The sequence below is a fragment of the Peromyscus californicus genome, unplaced genomic scaffold (assembly GCF_007827085.1).
Source record: "Peromyscus californicus insignis strain IS unplaced genomic scaffold, ASM782708v3 Scaffold_20__1_contigs__length_68692818, whole genome shotgun sequence".
Lineage (NCBI taxonomy): Eukaryota > Metazoa > Chordata > Mammalia > Rodentia > Cricetidae > Peromyscus > Peromyscus californicus.
This window is the reverse complement of record NW_026294503.1, coordinates 31,722,712-31,739,402: the sequence shown is the minus strand read 5'-3', so window position 1 is coordinate 31,739,402 and position 16,691 is coordinate 31,722,712. Positions and strand designations below refer to the sequence as shown.

Here is a 16,691-nt window from a genome sequence, read left to right as displayed (position 1 = left end):
ACTGAATTTTCTATCACTCTGTATAACAAATTGCTGCTATCTTAGTGAATTGTAATGATACCATTTCTCTCTGTATCTCAAGTCTCTGAGCATCAGTAATCCAATTGGGTCTTATGCTGAAGCTTCGCAGAGCAGCAGTTGATGTTTGGGAGGGCTATGTTTCTTTCTGGATGGTTGATGACCAATTCTTGGTGTTGTAGGGCAGATCCCACTTTCATGTTATCATGAACTGGGAGCAGAGGTCAGACCTCATGAGCCACAGCAGCTCCTTGCCACATTCAACCCCCACAGGCCCTTTACAAGGCCAGCAAGAAGTTCTCTAGCTCCATTCTGTATAGATGGGGATCCATGCAGTGTGCTACAGTCACAGGCATGACTATCTAGTGGTCTTTGCCGTACACTGAAGCAAGCAAAGGAGGAATGAGTTTTGGGGTCTGCTTGTACTCAGATGAGGCAGTATTACAAGGGCATGACTCACTGAGAACAATCATGCATGTCTTTTGGAGTCATCCCCAGGTTTACCAGATGCAAGATGGAGGAAGAGGGTGACAGCTTGAGTAAAGGCTCCTACTTCTGGAACATAAGTTCAGCTTGGAACATCAAATTTCTCTTTGTACACTATCCCAGCCTCTGCATACACTTCCATGCTCAATGACAACTAAAGGCAAATTTCACAGAGCAGGGTTGCTGTCTTGTGTTGTAAGACCAAGCATTTAACATTTTACATCATGTTAGTCTTAAAAATTCTGCAGCAGGAGAGTGATCATGTTGGCCTTGAGAGTCACTTTAAGGATGATGAGCTGGCATGTGTGAAATAGCAGGTGACAGGTGCTGACCAGATGTAGTGATAAGGGGTGCTGGTCTAGACATCATCAACATCACCATCATCCTTGCTGTCCCCTGAGAAGAGGATTTGGGGCCCCAAGTGGGTAAATTTCGGAGTTATTCATTTCAAATAAAAGTCCTAACACATTGAAGGGGTTGGTGATTCTGGTTAAATTCCTAGATAAGGTTTGGGGTGCAGATTTAGTTTGGTGGATCATCAGGTGTGTTGATCAGAAAATGTGTTCCAGGACACGAAAAATCAAAAAGTCTAACTAACTGATTCTGTGGAGTAGCCGGGTTAATTAACAACATGCACCTTGCTTAACCTCTTCAGCCTTGTTCATTGTCTTACCCACCTTCAGGGTCGCTGTGGGGAATGAATGGGTTAACCTATGAAGCACATGACACTGTCCAGTGTCCTCACTGACCCTTTCTTGCCATTGCTTGCTGGACCAGCCAGGACTCAAGCTCCTTCCTTCCTTCTTCCTTCCCTCTAGGTTTCTGATTGTCCTGGGATGCTTGATTCTGGCAGTGCTCACCACCTTCAAGGAGTACGAGACTGTGTCTGGAGACTGGCTTTTGCTGCTGGTGAGCTATGGGCCATTGGCCCTGTACTCCAGGATGGAAGCTAGGCCACTTTCAGCTGTAGGGAGTCAACCTCTGGAAACTATTCTCCTGGACTGCAGCTTCCTAATGTCTCTAGCCAAGTCTAGGTACAAGAAAAAGCAATGCCTCCCTTGCCTGGCCAGGTGTGCCATAGGTGTGGACTTCCTCATGACAATCCACTCTTCTGGACAGAAACAAGGGGCACACAAGTGCAAGCTAAAATGTATTAAATGATAACCCATAGCTTTCTGGCCCTCCAAAAATTCACCTAAAGGTTCATTCCATTCTAAACCCTGACCCTCCTTTGATTTCTCAAAATGTAAAAACCGAGGATGATACTAAGAAACTCTTGAGGCAATGGCTGGCCCAAAAGCTAAGGCGAGCAACATTGGTCAGCTAGTCCTGCCAGTGTCTGAGCATCCTGGATGGCATTGGCAGATTGTGTTTGACTTTACTCCTTAGGGATTTTTAATAAATTCACTGGACTTTCCAAATGATTGGTTGGAATGGAATCTTTGGAAAAGAATCGAGCACAGATTCATTTGGCCTGGATAGTTAATGTGCCAAGATGAAGACAGGAGTGCTTAAAAACTGGATAGAGAGGGGTTGGGGATTTAGTTCAGTGGTAGAGCGCTTGCCTAGCAAGCGTAAGGTCCTGGGTTCAGTCCTCAGCTCTGGGAAAACAAAAAACAAAAAAAACTGGATAGAGGTGGCTCACCTGCCCTTTTCTTCTCGCTGGCCCCAGCATGCTCACCACTAGAGCAGCAGCAACAGAAACCCAGTTCCTCTGCTCTCAGTAGTCCTGACACTGGGTACTGGGTAACCTCACTCCATATGCTCTTCCACACAGGAAACATTTGCTATTTTCGTCTTTGGAGCTGAGTTTGCTTTGAGGATATGGGCCGCCGGATGTTGCTGTCGATACAAAGGCTGGCGTGGAAGGCTGAAGTTTGCCAGGAAGCCCCTGTGCATGTTGGGTAAGCCCTGACAACGGAGTCCAGTGGTGGCCTCAGTCCTCCCCTACACTCTTTCTAGAAGGAAGTCGTATGGATGCAGAGAGTGAAAAATTATCTGGTGTTGAAAAATCCATCTCCTGGGATTATTCCTTGAGATGTGATAAGGACAGTGAATCTCAGTAGTTGGGGACTGGGCTCACTATTAGCATTTGGGTTGTAAGGAAGCCACAGAGCACCAGGTAGTGTGTGTCTCCACTACCTAGACTAGTAGCACACTCACTAATGTAGCTAAAATCACCTGTGTCTGCTAGGCCATCAGGGGTAGAAAGTGCCATACCATTGATGACTGAGAGTGCACGTCTCTCAGACCAGACCACATTTTGCCCATTTTACAGAGGTTGAAACTGAAGTTCACAAAATTGAGTTCTTCCAGTTTCATAATCGGTGAGCAGCAGATCCCACCAGTCTTGGTTACTATTCTGTTGCTGTAGTGAAACACTGTGACCAAAGCAACTTTTTAAAGAAAGCATTTACTTGGGGCTTGCTTACAGTTTCTGAAGGTTAGTCCATAACCATCATGGTTGGGAGCCCAGTGATGTGCATAATGCTGGAGCAGTAGCTAAGAGCTTATATCCTGATATACAGTGATATACAGGCAGCAGGCCGAGAGAGAGAGAGAGAGAGAGAGAGAGAGAGAGAGAGAGAGAGAGAGAGAGAGAGCGCAATTGGGCCTGGTGTGGGCTTTTGAAACCTCAAAGCCCACCTCCCCAAGTGGCACACCCCTCCAATAAGGCCACACCTTCTCCTACCGCACTTCCTAATCCTTCCCAAACAGTTCCACTAACTGGAACCAAGCAATCAAACATATGAGCCTATGGTGTCCATTCTCATTCAAACCGCCACACCACCCCCAATATAACAATTCCGGAAGAATCCAGTGCCCCTGGACTAATCACTCAATAAATCACACCCAAGTTCCCATTTCATATCCTGCTTACTGAGAAAAAACAAACGAACAAAACCCCTTAAAACAGTCTCTGAGAGTCAGGCCTCACTTCTTCATCCTGAGCAAACCCCAATTTCCTCTTCTCCGCAACTCATCTGATACCAAATGTCAAGTGCCACGCAAATGTCCTTGAGAAATTGTACCTCTGAGCTCTGGAGCCAGAGTTGAAGTCTAGTGGGGTCTTTCCCTAACTCCTGGGAAATCACTTGTGCTCAGAGTTACTGTTCCTCATCATCCACAGCACAATCCATTACTACTGGCGGTTGATGTCAAATTCAACACAGTTGCTCAGGCCAGCCCCTGCTGGACACATGTTCCTCAGTCCCCAGACAGCACTTATGATGGTGTCTTTCCTCTGCATGACCTTCTCCCTGTTCTCTGCCACGATCTGTCCTCTTTACCAGACATCTTCGTGCTGATTGCCTCTGTGCCAGTGGTTGCCGTGGGAAACCAGGGCAATGTCCTGGCCACCTCCCTGCGAAGCCTCCGCTTCCTGCAGATCCTGCGCATGCTTCGAATGGACAGGAGGGGTGGCACCTGGAAGCTCCTGGGCTCAGCTATTTGTGCCCACAGCAAAGTAAGTGTAACAGAGAAGCCACGAAGTGATGCAGGCTTCTCTCCTACTTGTGCCTTTCTATGTCACCTCTTCCTATAGTGTCCCTCCGGTTAGTCATGCTGCCAACACTGATGATAATGATAATAACGAGAGAGGAGGAGGAAATGGAGAAAGAAGTGTATGCGGGTGTGGTCCAGAGAAGATGTGGACCACAGGCAAACCTGGGCTTAGGTCTCAGCTCCACTGTAGGCAAATACCTGGTTAAATCACTCACCCTTCATTGGCCTTCAGTTTCCTCATTTCTGAAGTAGGGATGACCATTGAGGATTCAGCAGCTCAGAGGTAATATCTGTACCTCCACATGGTTGAAAGGGTAGAGTGAGCTCACACAAGGCAGCATGGGACAGGAGGGGAAGGTTTGGGAGTTGCATAGACTAATTTTGATCCAAACTCTGTGTCACTTTGGGGTTTTTTTAAATCCATTATTTGTACTCTGGGCCAAGTTCTGTGCTTGATTTCTCTGCCATTTAGAAATACAGAGATGGAAGCTCGTGTTGCGAGGGTGAAACTTCTAAAGTTGATCCTATAGTTAGGATAGGCCAAGCACCGCTCCCAGGACAAATACACCCCAGGGTCTCTACGAACCTGGCACGTGATGCTGGTTCATGCTTCTTGTGTCAGGTAAGCTAGCTGGGTCTCATGTATCAGGAAACTGAGCCCTGAGTCACCAAGGCAGGAAAAGAAGGCCTTGCAGATCCTGCAGAGCATATTTTTAAACATGGGAAAGCATTTGCTTCTGCTGCTTCTCAACATTGATTGGACACCAGTCCCTTGATCCCAGGGCTAACCACTAGGCATGTGGAGGAACAGGCTCTGCCACAGAGCTGCTGGTGAAAATTATGTAAAGTCAGGGATCCCTTGAAGAGCCCATTTGAATTCCCAGTGTCAGCTATTAGACCTCCTCTTAATAATCCAGCACAGCTGGTGTATCTGCATGTTGCACGTGATCAAGCTGCTGTTTCTAAAGAAGCAACCAGTGAATCTTCTGGCTTGCAGGAGCCTGGGAGACAGAGCTACAAAGCAAGAGGCAGGTGTTCAGACAGCCGTCGGAGAAGGAAGACACAGTCTTCTTTCTGCTCTCCTATCTTCTTCAGGGCAGACCCTCAGAGGAGAACCTCCTGCTTCGCATGTGTGAACTTACTTGAGTGCAGTGTGCATGTGATGCTGTGGGGAAGACAAGACTATGAGCCGAGAAACCTAACAGAGTTAGAGAAGCAGACTAATTAAAAAACAGTGACGCTACGAAGGAAACACCTCAGAACTCTCGCTGTTACCTTGACACTGCTCTTACACAATGCCCCCCTTAAAAAAACAGAGAGGAAGGAAGGATGCGTTTTGACTTACTGTTTCAGGGAGTTTCAGTATGTTGTTATGGGGAAGGTTTGACAGAGCAGTGAGTCTGTGGCAGCAGGGCTGTATGATGGAGGCCATTCACATCACGGCAGACCAGGAAGTGTAGATTAAGACAGGAATTTGGAACCAAGGAAGACTTTCAAAGACCTACCCCTAGTGACCTATTTTTACCAGCTAAGCCCCACCTCCAAAAAGTCTTCCTGGCTTCCACCACCATGGAGATTAGCACCAACAGCTGGGAAGGAAGTGTTCCAGACCTGAGCCTATGAAGGGTAGTTCCCATTCAGTTCACAACACTCTCTAGTGGGATAAAATGATTCTGGAAAATATCATAATGAAGGTTATGGGTGAATGTTGATGACTAGGGGCTCTTCATCTGGCTCTGCAGACAGGTTGGTATGGGCAGCGGGGACTCTGTGAGCCAAGGTGATAAGAGAGGCCCCCTGTCAGTGAAACTCTCCTGTCTAAAGGCAGCAGGCTGGCAGTGGACCGCCCCAGGAAGGACAGCTGTGCCAAGGACATCTCTCTGAGATGCCTCAGCAAGAACACAAACTTTACATTCAGATCATGTTCACCCGTTGTTGTGACTCATCCGCTCCACCATGCTAAACCTTGACAGGAGAACCTAGGAAGACTTAAAGCAATTAAGACCCACTATAGATCATCATCTCCATCCATTCAGGGCTTTTGAAACTCCAGGGATGGACTTGTCTTTGCCACCTCTCTATGCTCCTTGCTATCGTGTTTCCTTTTAACACTTGTCCTTGTTTACATCTTATTGTGTGACAGTATCCATGAAATCACAGGTCTCATATGTCTCTTATGTTTTACTTTTCATATATTCTGATATGCAAGATCATTTAACATAACAATAGTTTGTCTGAATTCCACCATTGGAATTCAGAACACCTACAGGACTCTTTTGGCCAATTTTTTTTTCTTTCTTAATTTTGAAAATTAAGATGTTACACAGAGATAAGAAAATGTAGTTCTCCCTTGGATCATACAGTGAAATGTTGGCAGGAATGTGTCCCTGTCCATGACTTTGTCTTCTGGGTCATATTAGCTGCATTTTGCCACTAATCTGCACATGGAATTGAGCTTTTGCCCTGCTGGGTGCAGTTCTGTAACACATGAGGTCTCCCAAACTCTGAGCGTGTCTCTGACAATAACCAATTTCTCCTGATCACTCACCTTCCCATGAAGCCTCCTGGGTTGTGACAGCAGGTCACCTAGAATGGAGTTTTCCTCTTCTCTAAGAGCCTACAACATTCTAGTAGTTGATGGAAATGTTCGTAATCTTGGTCCTGTTTTTCACTGATGAGGGATGAGACTCAGAAAAGAAAGCTGGTAAACATGGACTCCAATTCCAGACTGCCTAGCTCAAGCTTCCATCTGAGGAGCTTCCCACTGATTCCCTCTGTTGTTCGCTGTTCCAGGAACTCATCACTGCCTGGTACATCGGCTTCCTGACACTCATCCTTTCTTCATTTCTTGTCTACCTGGTGGAGAAGGATGTGCCAGAGGTGGACGCACAAGGAGAGGAGATGAAAGAGGAGTTTGAGACCTATGCAGATGCTCTGTGGTGGGGCCTGGTGAGTCACCTTTGTTGAAAGGCAACCCTGGGGAGGTTGTATGGCAACTTGACTGCGAGATACATAGGGAGGCGAAAGGCAGAGCATAGGCACACTCAGTTAGCTTCATTCTGCATCCAGAGGTGGACCGCTTCCACCGTCAGATCTACAGAGAGGAAACGAGAAGTTTCTACTGATGAAGAAGGTACCTAGAACAGTTTTGTATAGAGCTTGAGGAAACGAGAGCTCAGAACAGTCTATTTGCCTGGTTTCCTGGGACCTGGCCTCGTTAGTCATGGGCAGTCATCAGCCAAGCCATGGTACACAAACACAGTACCAGATATATGCATGACACACAGAGCTGAAGGCACATATAGAAGTGCACAGCCACACAAAGGTGCGAAATCTGTCACTTACTGAAGTCATATTTGCTCCACATCACTATGCTAAGTTGTCAGTACTTACTAATGTACTTTGAGCCCAAACACCTGTTGTTAGTCTTTTTTGAAAAAGTGAAAAAATTTAGGCAAGAAACAGGAGGAAAGAGCTATAGAAGTTAAGTTAGTTTAATAATTCATTTAAGGCACTTGAGATTGGAGGGCAGGCAGATGGCTGCAGAGGCCATGGTGTTGCGAACTGTGGTCTCGATAAACACATAAACACACACTGGAATCTACTACTCAGGACAGACACATGGACAGAGAGACATGTACATGTGATAATATGTACAAATACACTCACAAACACAATTTTTAACATGGCTGTACATAAATCCACACATTCACAAGTACAGTCATTCCTTGGTGTAAACAGGAAATTGATTTCAATTTTTTTCCACTTCTCTGAAGATGTCAAAATATATAGATGCCTGTCCCTTCTAGAAAACATTGTAGCATTTGTATACGAGCCACACACATCCTCCTATGTATTTAAATCATCTCTAGATTACTTTTAGTGCCTAATGACCTATCAATACTGTGTAAATAGTTGGTGTGCTATAGTTCTTATTTGTATTATTTTCATTGTAAAATTACCCTTTGCTTTTTATTCAAATATTTCAAATTCGAAATTTTCAAAATATGTGAAATTTATTAAAAAATGTGAAGCACAGTTGGTTAAATCCAAAGATGTGGAGCAACTGTATATGAGAGAGAGAGAAAGAAAGAGAGAGAGAGAGAGAGAGAGAGAGAGAGAGAGAGAGAGAGAGAGAGAGAGAGAGAGAAGCACCTGAGCAGGCACACAGGCTGAGACAGAGCTCGGTTGACTGTCACGGATGTCCCCTACCTGGGGAAACCCACTTTGCACTCTTCTCCTTTTCAGATAACACTGGCCACCATCGGCTATGGAGACAAGACACCTAAAACCTGGGAAGGACGTCTGATTGCTGCCACCTTTTCCTTAATCGGCGTCTCCTTTTTTGCCCTTCCAGCAGTAAGTTCTTTCAGTGTGTGACAGGAAGTTCCCTTTACTGCCTAGAGCCAGCTCACATCCCTGGCCTCAAATTTCACCCTTCTGTATCCTTCGCTCCACATCCTGGGTTTTACCAGCTGTTACCTCAGGCATGGTGTATCTCACCCCTCTCCCATGGTGGCTTGTGTTGCTTCCTCGCACCACCAGGAGTGATCTTCAAATGCCCCCTTGTTTTCTTTCTTTCTTTCTTTTTTTTTTTTTTTTTTTTTTTGTTTTTTTTTCAAGACAAGGTTTCTCTGTGTAGCTTTGCGCCTTTCCTGGAACTCTCTTTGGAGACCAAGCTGGCCTCGAACTCACAGAGATCTGCCTGCCTCTGCCTCCCGAGTGCTGGGATTAAAGGCGTGCGCCACCACCGCCCGGCGGCCCCATTGTTTTCTAAGACCCGGCACTGCCAGCTTCAGTCAGCGTCAGTAGACCCCTCCCATTCTGACTCCATGTGGGTTTACAGGTTCCCACCTCTGCCTGCCCTCAAACCCTTGGGGCCAGAGGTTCTGTCTTCATCTGTTGATGCCCAAAACCTTACACAGAACAGGTATTTCACATCTGAATTTCCTTTCTTTGGCCTGACACTTGCTGCCTTCAATTTTTGAATGTTTTTTATTTCGCTCAAGAGTAGTTCTTGACATGTTGAAAGATCCCCAAAAGGTGGTATAATGAGAGTAAAAACAGAAGGCTCTCTCACCCTGGAATCAGTGTGTGCCCAAATCATGCCAAATGTTTTACCTGCATCATCTCATTTGGTCTTCCTGCCAATAATATGAGTTAAAAACTGAGGCTCAATTAAAGGTTAGTAAACATTCCTGGGATGTGGAGTCAGGAACCCCAAGCCAGGCCAGTTCTAAAGCCTGGCTCCTAGTTATGCAGCTTGAAGAAAGTGTTCTTAAACCACAACCCCTCTGCTGCTCCTCCATCCCCGTTCCTTTACTAAAGAGAATTTCTTTCTCCATTTCTAGCAAACTTATATGTATTTTCATCAGCTATTTGACTTTTACTATGATCTTAAACCTGTTTGCTCATCTGTGAAACTGGCAAATGATGGGCTGTATGGGCTGTATGTGGTACCACCTCTAATTCTCTTTCATATTAAATGTGTCTATCTACTAAGTCTGTCTATTTAGTCCACATGGGTCTCTGACCTGGAAATCAAAGTAGATTCAATTCTTGGACATTCTGCCGGTAGTACATGTCCCAAGGGGCAATTCAAGCAGCTAAAATATTTTAAAATTCAATTATCATATGCAGGGCATCTATTCTGTGTGGCATCCCTTTCTGGAACAATTCCTATTTATCATCTAGGTTTTTCCTGAGATCATTGTGAGGTAAGTACTGTGATCCAGTGACCCTATAGAAAGATAGAGCACAGATAAGAGCCTTGTACAGGGCCTCACAGCTGGTCTGTGGCTATCAGATTGGAAGCCAGACATTTTTGGCTTCAGGCTAGTTTCATTAACATTACTCCTTACTCCAGGAGCAAAAAAAGGAGGCTTCCTCCCTTCTGTCCTCCATCTAGTATCGCCACTGCAAAAATCTCATCTCATTGCTATGAGCAAAATGCCTGGCAAGTAGAGGAGGATTTCTTTTTGGCTTACAGTTTAAGAGGATACAGTACATAGTATCCAGGAAGGCATGGTGGCAGGAGGAGGAAGCAACTGGTCACATCACATGTAGAGTCAGGAAGCAGAGTGGACAAGCCATAGGGCCAGGCTATAGAACACCTGTAGATTAATTTCTGAACAGTCTTATTAAATAAGAAACACAGAGCCAAATACAGGGGTGAAAGCCATAGAGATCAGAGTGATAGCCACCAACTAACTTTAGTTCACCATGTCGCCGTAGCTTCTCAAGAGAACCAGCTTCTTCCTGTCTAACCTGTGCCTTTTTTGCCTTGCTGTTCTGCCTTCTCATTGGCTCTTAACCCAGCCACCTCACTTCCTTGTAACTGCCTGTCTGTACAGACCTCCAGGTCTCTATGGTTGGTACTGGGATTAAAGGCATGTGTCACCACACTTGGCTGTGTCCTTGAACACACAGAGACGGCCTGCCATGCGATTGGATTAAGGGCGTGTACCACCCTTAATGTACCACCTGCATGACTTTTGTTTATGGCTGGCTATGACCTCTGATCTCCAGGCAAACTTTATTTATTAACATACAAATAAAATATCGCCACATTTCAGCACAAATAAATATTACCACAAACGCCGGGCGGTGGTGGCGCACGCCTTTAATCCCAGCACTCGGGAGGCAGAGGCAGGCGGATCTCTGTGAGTTCGAGGCCAGCCTGGTCTACAAAGCGAGTTCCAGGAAAGGCGCAAAACTACACAGAGAAACCCTGTCTCGAAAAACCAAAAAAAAAAAAAAAAAAAAAAAAAAAAAATTACCACAAACACCTAGACCCACCTCCAGTGACTTAATTCCTCCAATAAGGCTCCTCAAGGTTCCACAACCTTCCTAAAGGGCCATCGGATAAGGACCAAGGGTTCAATCCCATGAACTTGTGGGTGACATTTCACATTCAAATGGCAACATGGGCTCCAGAGTGTCATTGAACCACACATTCTCTGCTACCCCGGAAGTGAGGCTGGGATGCTGAGTGCAGTGCAGAGCCCAGGGCAGCTGACCCAGGTTTGACGTCTCCTTGCAGGGCATCCTTGGCTCAGGACTGGCACTCAAGGTACAGGAGCAGCACCGTCAGAAGCACTTTGAGAAGAGAAGGAAGCCAGCCGCTGAGCTCATCCAGGTCTGTGTGCCTAGAGGTGAACTAGGATGGGTCCAGGGGTGTGAGTGGGTGAATGTGTGTGTGTGTGTGTGTGTGTGTGTGTGAGAGAGAGAGAGAGAGAGAGAGAGAGAGAGAGAGAGAGAGAGAGAGAGACAGAGAGACAGAGAGAGACAGAGACAGAGAGACAGAGAGAGAGACAGAGACAGAGAGACAGAGAGAGAGACAGAGAGAGAGAGACAGAGAGAGAGACAGAGACAGAGAGGAAGAACAAAAGCCCATCCCTAGGCAGGAGAGGACCAGCTGGCATTTGCTCTTTTGTGGGTGATTATAGACATCACCATGGTTGCCTACTCAATCTATGTGTGTTGTCAGTGAAAGCCTTACCATTTTTCACCCAAATTCTAAGCTACTCAAGTACTCATTGGTAAAACCATTTGCTCTTTTTTTCTCCCTGATAATCTTGGAGTGAAGAAGTTGGCTTAGGCCTGTGACTTTTCTTAGCCTCCTTTTCATTCTTCTTCCCATCATAGGATTGATCCAGTGACCCACTGAAAAGAGATAGCTGACCAAAAACCAGGTACTTAGTGAGCTACAAGGAGTGTTGTGATCACCTCCTATCTGTCAGCAGTAGAGAGCCCATGAGGAGAGAGAGAGAGAGAGAGAGAGAGAGAGAGAGAGAGAGAGAGAGAGAGAGAGAGAGACCAAAGGTGTACAAAATATTGGATACTTCACCAGTTTGTCCTGACCCTCAACAGGAGATGTTGGATACCTGGTTCTGTCCATCATGGTTACTCCTCCAACTGTAGACAGAGTAGTAAGAGGGATAAAACAGGAGTAACTGCTCCCCCTTAGGCATCACAGGGAGTCTGTATCATGATTGTATGGGCTGTTTGGGAACAGGGGACATAGTAAATAGGAAATTAGTGTGTCCTACTGTGCCCTCCTGAGTGTTGAGGACATTGCCATTCACCCAGAGCTTGTATCCAGTTGCAGTAGGTTCTTTTGTGGATCTGTGGGACTGATACAGCATGGTAGCATCCAACACAGTCTGCTTTCTATGCCAGTCACAATATTCAAAGTCTGCTTGTTTCTTTATGCCCTCAAGCTGCAAACCATCAGAGTATCCCAGAAGCTTAGTCTATGAGAGCCAGCTCACAGTCTCTCTTATACTCAGAAGTAGCACCAAAGACTTTATTTTCCTGTATAATTGACTAAACAGTCTCAAGGAACTCTCTGGAAAGAATAACCATTTTTTTCAGGGATTTTCTATCCTCTTCTCTTTATCCCAATTTGTCACCCATGTCCCAGCTCACCACAGCACTTATCATAACTCTAAAATGGTCAAGTTTTTCTTCAAAGAAGCTATTAAAAGCTAAGAGCCTCTGCTTCTCTGAGTCCTCCCTAGATAGACATTCAAATTCTTAAGAGTCAAGAGTTTAAAGGTTGTTTGAATGTCATAGGATGCTGTGTGAACATTTCGTGTGATACCCATGTCATTCTGTTTCCTGTTTTTTTTCCTCCTCAGGCTGCCTGGAGATATTATGCTACCAACCCCAATAGGATTGACCTGGTGGCAACCTGGAGATTTTATGAATCAGTTGTCTCTTTCCCATTCTTCAGGCAAGTAGTCACTTGTCTGAGTGCTCAGAGTATGTTTGACCTTCTTTACCACAGTCTATTCTTTGTGTCATGGTCTCATGGTTTGCTAGAGAGTATCTTCTAAGGCAGTAGAGAATGGCCCCCAATATGGACCACATATTAACATCACTGGGAAATTAAGCAAACAAAACAGCAGAACCTTGGTATTCAGATATACTTGGCCTAATTAAGTCTGAATCCTCAGAAGTAAAACCAGACATCACTAGTTTCCAAAGCCCTCTATGTACCATGAATCTTAAAATATGCTCCAGTGAGCAGATAAAGGTAAACAGCAAGGCACTAGGAAATGGCTGTATGAACAGAATCCGAGGACAGAGGAAACTGAGGCCAGTACAATCAGCTGTCCCAGCAGACTGATGATTCATTGACCTGGTCATAGCCTACACTCACAGACCATTTCAACAAAGGGAAGAAGGGCAAGGATGACCAAGGAGTTCATTGGAAATCCATGAATAGTGTTTCATGTTCTCAGAGTTGGAAAATTGAACTAAATGCCCAAGGGGGTGGATAGCCTCTTCCCATGGCTAGCATAAGGAGAAGAGAAAGGAACTTAACATGCAGTGATATCCACTGCTTTCCAAATATCTGTGTTTCATTTAATGCTAACAGGTCCTCTGAGATAAGTCAGTCTTCACAAATGTAGGGGTATGTTAGAGTTAGAGACATTGTTTTGAACGTATAAAGCCAACATACACCTCCAGAAATTATGATAGAAATGTGGTGGTAAACCCATCTTGACCAGGAGGAGCCATGGTTTCATTTTATCATAATGGTTCATGGTGAACACTGAGTAGCAAGATGAATGGTTGATGATACTAAGTTCTACTTACCAATCAGTGACCCAGGACTCAGAATTCTTGGACATTTTGATAGTTTTCTGAAGCCCATGCTTTTCTCACTGCCTGGATTCTAAAGTAGACTCTTCCTTTTTAGTGTTTTGATGCTGTGGTCTCGAGCCTAGACTTCTGGATATAGATAGATGTTAGAATTCTAGAACCCTTGACTTAGGAGAAAAGGTAGAGGCAAAGTTAGGTCATTGCTGGAGTAGAGTCTGCTCTGAACTATGTTTACTGAAGCATGTTCCACAAACAAGTACCTGTCATTTCAGTGAACCATAATACAACCCAACAGTAGGTAAGTGGCTCTCTCAACACCTACCCAACTCTCCCACGCACTCAGTAGATAATCCATGGCTGACTTATGAATACTGCCTCCATTTATTCTTTTATCCTCACCACTACATTGTGCTAAGGATTTAAGGAAATTTGGCCAACAAGATGGCTCGGTGGCTAAAGGCACTTGCCACTAAGCCTAATGACCTAAGTTTAATACTCATGTAGAAGGAAAGAATTGACTCCTCCAAGTACATGTGCACACACACACACACACACACACACACACACACACACACACACACACATCAATCAATCAATTTTAAAAGATTTAAGGAAATAGAAGGGTTCTGAATTTATGGACTCATTGCTTAATTTAAAAACTTTACAAACATTGATCATAACCAACATGGAAATATGGAACCTGACCGTGACCTTGGAGAATTGCAAGCCCAGTCCCAGAAAACCTTTCCTACCTCACCTTCACTGGGCTTTCACTTCTCAGGGAAGTCTGATGGCATGAGCCAAGGTAGAAGCACTAAGAAGGGAGAGGAGAGAGAGGCTCTGAGAAAGATAAAGGGGACTGATGACTTGTGGAAGAGGTAAGAGGGAACAGATGAATAATTAAATAAAGGACTAAGTTTGGGCTGCTCACTGTATCTTCTAACTTAATTAAACTTACTTGCTCAGATGTTGCTAATTGTGTTTGTAGAACTCTCTTACTGCTATTATTGATTAGGGGCTGGGATAGCATAAATCAGAGCCTTCCTAGAATGGGCCAGTATCTCTCCCTTTAAGAAAACAGAATGACCTTGGACTCAAAACCAAGAACATGTGGACCCAGACCGAATGTAGAGCCAAGATGATTTTCATTAGCTGTGCATCCCAAGGCCTTGGCAATGGGCCTATTCTTTTTGGTTGATTTATTATAAATACATCATTGTCCTGGCTGTCAGACACTTGAGGGCTACATTGTGCTGCAGACAGCTGCTGTGATGTGGGAATGGCTTTTAGACTAAGAGGGAACATTTCTTTCTTGTTTTGTTTTTCAAGGACAAAAGTACAAAGTCACTAGAGAAACTCACTTAGCAACCACTCTGAAACGAGACAGTCCTTTGGGAAAAGAATGTCCCTGAATGCCAACCCACACCATATGCTAGTAACAGAGGAAAAGCAGGTACGCTAATGTGTCCTCACCTGCTTCCCAAAGGATTTTTTTTCCTTTTATATACATTTTAACGATAATTTTATTGAGCTACATATTACTACCTATAAGAGGGTAGAACAGTGTAGTGATTTTGAGTATATTCTCGAAATTGGGCATCGTTCAACACACTAACTGCAGAGCAATTTTGTTACATCAGAAAGGACTCTTGTCTTCATTTGTGGTTTCTTCTGATCCTCTCGTTCTCTGTCCCTTGTGACCATTTTTGTAAGGGAAAAGTCAGAACACTGAGAATGATACCTGATTTGATCCAGCAAGTACATGCTGGAAAAAAAGATTGGAACCCGGTTCTTCTGCACAGGGCTTTTGATCTTCCATTGTGTGTCTGGGAAGAAAACAGCTGTTTTAGAGAGAAGCATGTGATACTCTGATGCATCCTCGCCTGCATCCCACAGGTCAAGGGTGATTTAGCTACACATTGCCCATTTCTGAAGGGGTTGGTGTCATAAGGGTGAAACTGAGTAAGTGTATGACAGTATCTGTCTTGGTACCTGATCCGTGGAAGGTTATGAAGTCTGCACTGGTGAGATGGATGAAAGCTGACGAAAACGAAAGGGGAAAGAAAGCTACTGAGCTCTGAAATTATAGCCAGAGAAATCCACTGTGGGTGACCCCAGTGCTAGAACACCCTGTCTGGATTGAGGTCCAGCCTGGGGGAATTGATGGATGAACAAGAATGCTCCAAGTAGAGAAAATGGGTAGAGAATTCTAGACAGAGCTGTGCAAAGGCTCAGAATGGTGACTATGTGGCCAGCATGTTCAACTAGCCCCATCACTAACAGGGCATGCTCTGGAGACACACTGCCTGGGTTGGGATCTGAACTCTACTGCTTTGTGTCTGAGACCTTAGGCAATTTATTAAACTTTTTGTCCCTCAGCCTTCTCAACAGAAAAGTGGTATGATGGCAGTATTTACTTCTTAGTGTTGTTATAAGGCTTAATTGACAAATCCATAAATAGCGCTTAAAATAATATCTGATAAGAGAAGAGACATGAAACAATTTACTATCCAGTCAACATGCACGGTGGTAACACTGTTGGCCATGGTGGCAGGGCGGGGTTGGAGTACAGCAACTACAATGGCAGTCCTGATTTCCTGATCTGTCTCTACCACAAAACAAACCTTCTGAATCGAGCTGTGAAACCTGGGGTTGAGTAGGCCCTCACTCATTTTCATGATGAATGAGCAGCTAAGACAAACTTAGGAACACAGGACCAAATGGTGGCAGCAGGGGCTTGGAGCACATGGCAAAGCCTGCCTCATGCCTTGGTTCCCTTCCATACCCACCATCTTGTTCCAGAATGTTTCTTTATTCCAACTGCCCTGATCTACCTTCCAAGTGAATCAGTTAGGCAAACTTTGGGGCAAGATGCAACCACGTCATGCTATTTACTTTTTTTTTTCTGTTTCTCCCCCTTTTATAGGAAAGAACAACTGGAAGCAGCAGCCAGGTACATTTCTGATTATGAAGCCCCTCCTTTCACTGTTGTTTTCGGGGAGGGTTCAGTTCTACATGGTGGGAAGCTGCTAGATAGCCATGTTGGTCACAAGCTAGTCTTTGGTGCTCAC

At 44.9% G+C, this 16,691-nt stretch overlaps 1 protein-coding gene across 2 annotated transcripts in view; it reads left to right on the top strand.

Moving 5' to 3' along the window:
* The window catches only part of Kcnq3 (potassium voltage-gated channel subfamily Q member 3), a 307,126-nt gene that overhangs the window by 259,292 nt on the left and 31,143 nt on the right, over positions 1–16,691 (top strand). For both annotated transcript variants that reach the window (XM_052747915.1, XM_052747914.1), the window contains exons 2-9: positions 1,323–1,413; positions 2,282–2,408; positions 3,798–3,970; positions 6,802–6,957; positions 8,257–8,367; positions 11,051–11,146; positions 12,651–12,745; positions 16,547–16,573. In XM_052747915.1, the coding sequence (XP_052603875.1) occupies positions 1,323–1,413; positions 2,282–2,408; positions 3,798–3,970; positions 6,802–6,957; positions 8,257–8,367; positions 11,051–11,146; positions 12,651–12,745; positions 16,547–16,573 (876 nt within the window). The remainder of the gene's footprint in view (positions 1–1,322; positions 1,414–2,281; positions 2,409–3,797; positions 3,971–6,801; positions 6,958–8,256; positions 8,368–11,050; positions 11,147–12,650; positions 12,746–16,546; positions 16,574–16,691) is intronic.